Raw genomic sequence first — 5,054 nt, forward strand, 5'->3', positions numbered from 1 at the left:
ATTATTCTCTGTGGACCCTGAAAAAGACCCCTAAACCTTGGGTCTATTACGAAGTTTTACAATAAAAATTGGTATTTATTATTAAAAAAATGGTGTGGTGACACGTTCTAGAATTTCTACAGCAACATAACTTTGCAGTTTTGAGTCATTTGGCAAATTTTCCAAATCATTTTATTCATGTAACTGTTAAATAGTCTGTATCAGTTTATATCATATGGTTTTTTTATCTACACAGTTTAAGATTGTTACAATCATAAATATAACAAGCAAAACGGTTATAAAACAATCCGAAATTTTAAATTACTCTATCTTATTTTAATTTATGGAAATACTATTGAAATACTGTTGGAATCGTTTTAGTTAGCGTGTAAAGGTGCAGTTCCTGAATTATTCTATAGGTCAAATCGTGTTTTGAGTCATTTATCCTTGAGATTTATCATCACCGTTGAGAAATTCCAGGAAAATCTTCAAACTGATTAACCATTGGAGAGTAACCACGAGGGTGAACAGAAGCGACATTTCAAAACCTGTTTTGAATCATTTTTCCATCACGCGTTACGTTAGGTGAGTCAAACCTCAATAACGGGAGACACAAGAATCCAGATGATTCAACGTGTTACGACACGTACGCTATCACAAGGTCTAAGGCAGATCATTAGAATACTTTCGCTCCAGGAGTGTATCGGACGAGAAAAAACATTTCTTCAATACTAAGGGCGTGAAAGTATTAACGACATTATAGACTTGTATAAATACGAGACGTGATGTAACGCTTGTTCACGGCTTGTCTTTTACATTTAATATCTATTCGTTTTCATCACGTTTGACTATTATTTAACACTGTTAAATCATCTGCGTGCGGTGTCGAATTGTTAAATGAATTTTTTTTTCCAAACTGAGAAGATAAAACTCATAGAGCCTGATAAAGGAAAAAACTAGATGGAATAATTTTCGTACAATGTGCAAAAAACATTTATTACTTTTAGGATGTGTGCGCAGGTTGGTTGTAAGGGGAGGAAATGTACTTGCTCAATATGGACGGCACGGTGAGGACGTAAGATGCTGGTAGAGACAAAATTGTGACGATCGAGATATATTGCCCTGCGAAGTAGTGCGATACGGACCACTGCAGCTTGTTCTGCTCTTCGCCTCCTGCCAGAACCATGAACAGGAACAAGAAACTCATAAGGCTGCACATGAACAAGACCGCGAGGCCTAGGGCCAGTTCGTCTCCGTTGCTCTTCTTCCACAGCAGTATGAGCAGACAGCTGATGCACAGGATCGGCACGAAGCCCTTCGCCCACCATGTTACGCTAACAATCTGTTCGTCCAGTTTGGTAAAGTCTCCGTTGTAAACGATCAAATTGTCTGTTATCCTGACTGCCGACGTCGCGAGTATCACGTACACCATGTAGAAGAAGACACGCCTGGAATCGTTAGTACCGAATTTTCTTGTCCCCTCATCTCCTTCGGACAGCTCGGCTTTGAGTATCTCGGAGTTCTCGCAGTTGGAATAACATTCCGCCAGGTACCAGGTCGACGCATGAAACAATAGACCTAGAAGGGACAAAGGTTCGCTACCGGTAGACAACAGGAAGAACGGTGTGCAAAGAGAGAAAAAAATCTATAAAACAAAAACAAGTTAAACAAAATTCAAGTATATTTTTCACCATTTCTTACCTGGCAGAGTCTCATTATGATATTGCAACTTCCAATCAACGGTAAGAACAATGCTACAAGCCAAGCTAGATGATATGACGCGGGGGCCATTCCTGACGTTCCTTTGAACAATATGGCTATGAGGGATATGACGTTTGCTACCAAAATCGGCGAGTCGCCCAGTTTCGCCGAGGCTATTTTTGATATGAAGGAAACCGCGCAGATCCAAGCGACAGCGGACATGACGTGCGTAAGGCCGGAATCTTCGTCTATCTCGTTCGCTCTGTCATGCAAGAGCACAATGAACGGAATCGACGTGAGCAGCCAAATCTTAAGGCGGACGGATTTGGTCTTCATCATCGAAAAGAACGACGAGAAGGTTAGTGTCCCGACAAGAAGAAGCGACAACGATAGTCTATCGCTTATTATAGACCTGCCAACAATTAAAATATACACCTTTGCTATATTTCATGGTTTTGTTTTTAATTACCAGCAGATCCCGGCGAAAGCTACGTATATGCCGCTCACGAAACTCATGGCTTCTGGGTGCATGGAGCATTTATAAACTTTCATCCAGTACTGAGAGTCCCTCAATGCTGTCCACCAGATAAAACAAGGTGTCAAGAGGTATGAATGGAATCGCCAAGGCAGACCGTCGAAGCAGCATACTACTATTAACCCGGTGGAAACCAAAGCCATCACTATGTCGAAAATAACCCTGGGCCTGCAGTACACAACCGTCTTCGGACCATTTTCCCTTTTAATGAAAATAAACATTAAAAATAGAACGTATAATTTGAAGATGTTTCTTACGCAGGGCCTAAGTCTATGTCTAGTCTGGGACAGAGCCAAGTGGCACAGGCGAAAGTCCATCCTAGCACGGTCAGCAAAAGAAGATATGTGCTAAACTTCCTTTTGAACTCTCCATAGTAGTGCATTCCACGTAAACATCTGTCCGTGAGTATCTTCGACGCAGCAATAACACCGAGATAATCTCCTGAAATGATAATAAATTATTCCTGATCGTTGTTGTAATCGAGGCATTTACCATCTTCATAAGCGCCGTCGATAATATCGGACATTTTGATAGCGCTCTTTTGTGTTATTGAGGTCCAAAGAGTCGTGAGTTTAATCCTACCGTAGCTTTGGTGATGCTTGGCTGTTTCCAGGAACAATTTCATAATCTAAACAATAAATTGATCAGATAAAGCTATGTTTTTTTTGTATGCTGTTTACCTGAGTGGCCGTTTTTGAGGAGCATTGTGCTTTCATCCTCGGCTTTTCTTCGAGGAAGTCGATCGGAAGACCCGCCACGGAATCGATCGGCGGTTCGACGTCGAGAATGCAGGCTAGCAGGGGTGCCACGGATCGCCTGTCCATGTCCCTTCTCTTCGTGTAAGGAGATTTCCAGTTGATGTTCGATGGATTCGGCTCGGGCACTAGTGCGGACGAAATCGCCGGACCCCATGTCACAATCGGCGATTCGTTACTATCCGAAAGTATTGCGAACGTCGTCCTCTGGTCGTTCCATTTATCCTCAGCGACTGTTATTATATTCGTGATCATGGCTAATATCCGAACAAGAGCATCCTTCGCCCTCAAGGAGTTTTCGCCTTCGAGCTCCCCAGACATATCATGTCCGACGAATCTTATCATAATAACAGCCTAGGGGAAAAAGTAATTTGTATAAACCTAAAACAGTTTGGTTTAGTTTACAACCTTATCGCGGTTGATTTCAGGGAAGGTTTTTGTATTTAACAACGCCAGTGTCTGTTTCTGCACCCACTCGTCGGCAGCTTTGTCGTCTGACATGTAGCTGTATTTGTCCCAAGATGGTTCTTGCCAGGTAAAAGCCCGCAGCTTATTTCCCAGAGGTGTCAGCCATTCTGCAGTCTTCGGATCGCCGACGAAATAAACAGAGCCGGACTGTTCCAAAATTCCTACACCTTTTGCCCAATATGAGCCTAAATTGAACAAACAAAATTTTTTTAGTTTGTAGGTCTATATGTCCATCTATATATTTGAAAAATGGCAAAAAGTTGAGATAAAGGGGAAAATTCAAAAGGCGCGGTTGAGATGGGAAGTTGGTGTCCGAGAGGATCGTGGTCACGATAGATCAAGTGGTAGAGCAGCGGCGTATCCAGCCGAAGATCGTGGGTTCGAATCCCGCTCGTGCCATTGACTTTTATATCTCAACTAAAAACCTTAATTAATTGTAATATATTAATTGGTCAAGCGGACCACGAAATTAGTGAATTTAAGGAATTATATATTTATTATTATATTGATCTATATCTCCAACTGTCCAACTGTCAACTGTCTATAATTCTGTATGCTTTATCGGTCTGTCTGTCTAGATTCATTTTCGAATCTGTCACCCTATCTGCGTAACCTTCTATCTACTTCTCTATTATCAGTACATGTGATTGATTATATGTTTATCTATGAATTTATCTTTCTTGCTATATAAGTTTTCATTCGATAATGCAAAGTTAGAGATTACCTACATGCTAGAATGGTCAGATCAAGCAAAGATTCATTTTGGCTGTTGAAAGTCTGTTCAGATCTAAGTTTCTAGGGGTTTTTTACATCTTCTATTGCTGAGCTATTTATCTCCAGATTATTTTTACCTGTGAATGTGGATAGCATCTTTTGACGTTTTGTGATATAAGAAGGCGATTTAGTGATTCCCCACGAGCCCTTTCTCGCCACGATCGCCGTCAGCTTCGGTTGTTGGTCAATGTGAGCCGAGAACCGAAGAGGGGCGAGGCCGTCGACGTGGAAAACGACCAATCTTCGTACCGGGCTGTCTTTTGCCGAAGACTTCACATCTCTCGGTGATGAAACTGTCGCCGGGCTCACCGGCACTTCGTGCCTGTTGAGGTCCATGACGCCGATCAGCAGCACGAAATGCACCCATATCGAAAACAACCACGTCGTCAGCAGATGTCTCCCCGGTAAATAGTTACATACTTTCTTCAAACTACCAATGCGTACCATCTTCAAACATTTTCTCGCCTAATTTTTCATCTAAGAAACCTATTTGATAAACAAAACAAGCATATGTTTTAAATTTCACACATTCCTTGTAGAAAAATAAAATGAAATTATTTAAAAGCCTGGAAAGTATAAAAAAACAAAAGCATCTATACTTTATTCATTACTACCATTACTTTGGTGGTAAAACATGACATCCTTGACCATGACCCTGATGTCCCGATCTTTTATAGACAGGATGTATAATGTATAATGCCTCCCACTGCCTACTCTCAAGCACACTGCCACTCATCAATAAAGGTTCGAAATAAACAGGTCTAATCTTGTCACAATTAAGAAAATTTACGGTAAAAATAAAGTACGAACTTGAAAAACAAACGTACAAGAGGACGAGCAAG

At 41.2% G+C, this 5,054-nt stretch overlaps 1 protein-coding gene across 1 annotated transcript; it reads right to left on the minus strand.

The window, feature by feature from the left end:
* Positions 1-945: 945 nt before the first annotated feature.
* LOC106668183 (GPI ethanolamine phosphate transferase 1-like) lies at positions 946-4,764 on the minus strand. Its single transcript, XM_014396704.1, has 8 exons — positions 4,290-4,764; positions 3,379-3,623; positions 2,896-3,324; positions 2,708-2,843; positions 2,473-2,656; positions 2,150-2,416; positions 1,681-2,092; positions 946-1,624 (listed from the first exon to the last, which is right to left on the minus strand). Exons 1-8 carry the CDS (start codon positions 4,657-4,659, stop codon positions 983-985), a joined length of 2,685 nt encoding a protein of 894 aa, XP_014252190.1. The 5' UTR covers positions 4,660-4,764; the 3' UTR covers positions 946-982.
* Positions 4,765-5,054: the final 290 nt, after the last annotated feature.

The sequence above is a fragment of the Cimex lectularius genome, unplaced genomic scaffold (genome assembly GCF_000648675.2).
Source record: "Cimex lectularius strain Harlan isolate CLEC.00 unplaced genomic scaffold, Clec_2.1 scaffold55, whole genome shotgun sequence".
Classification (NCBI taxonomy): Eukaryota; Metazoa; Arthropoda; class Insecta; order Hemiptera; family Cimicidae; genus Cimex; species Cimex lectularius.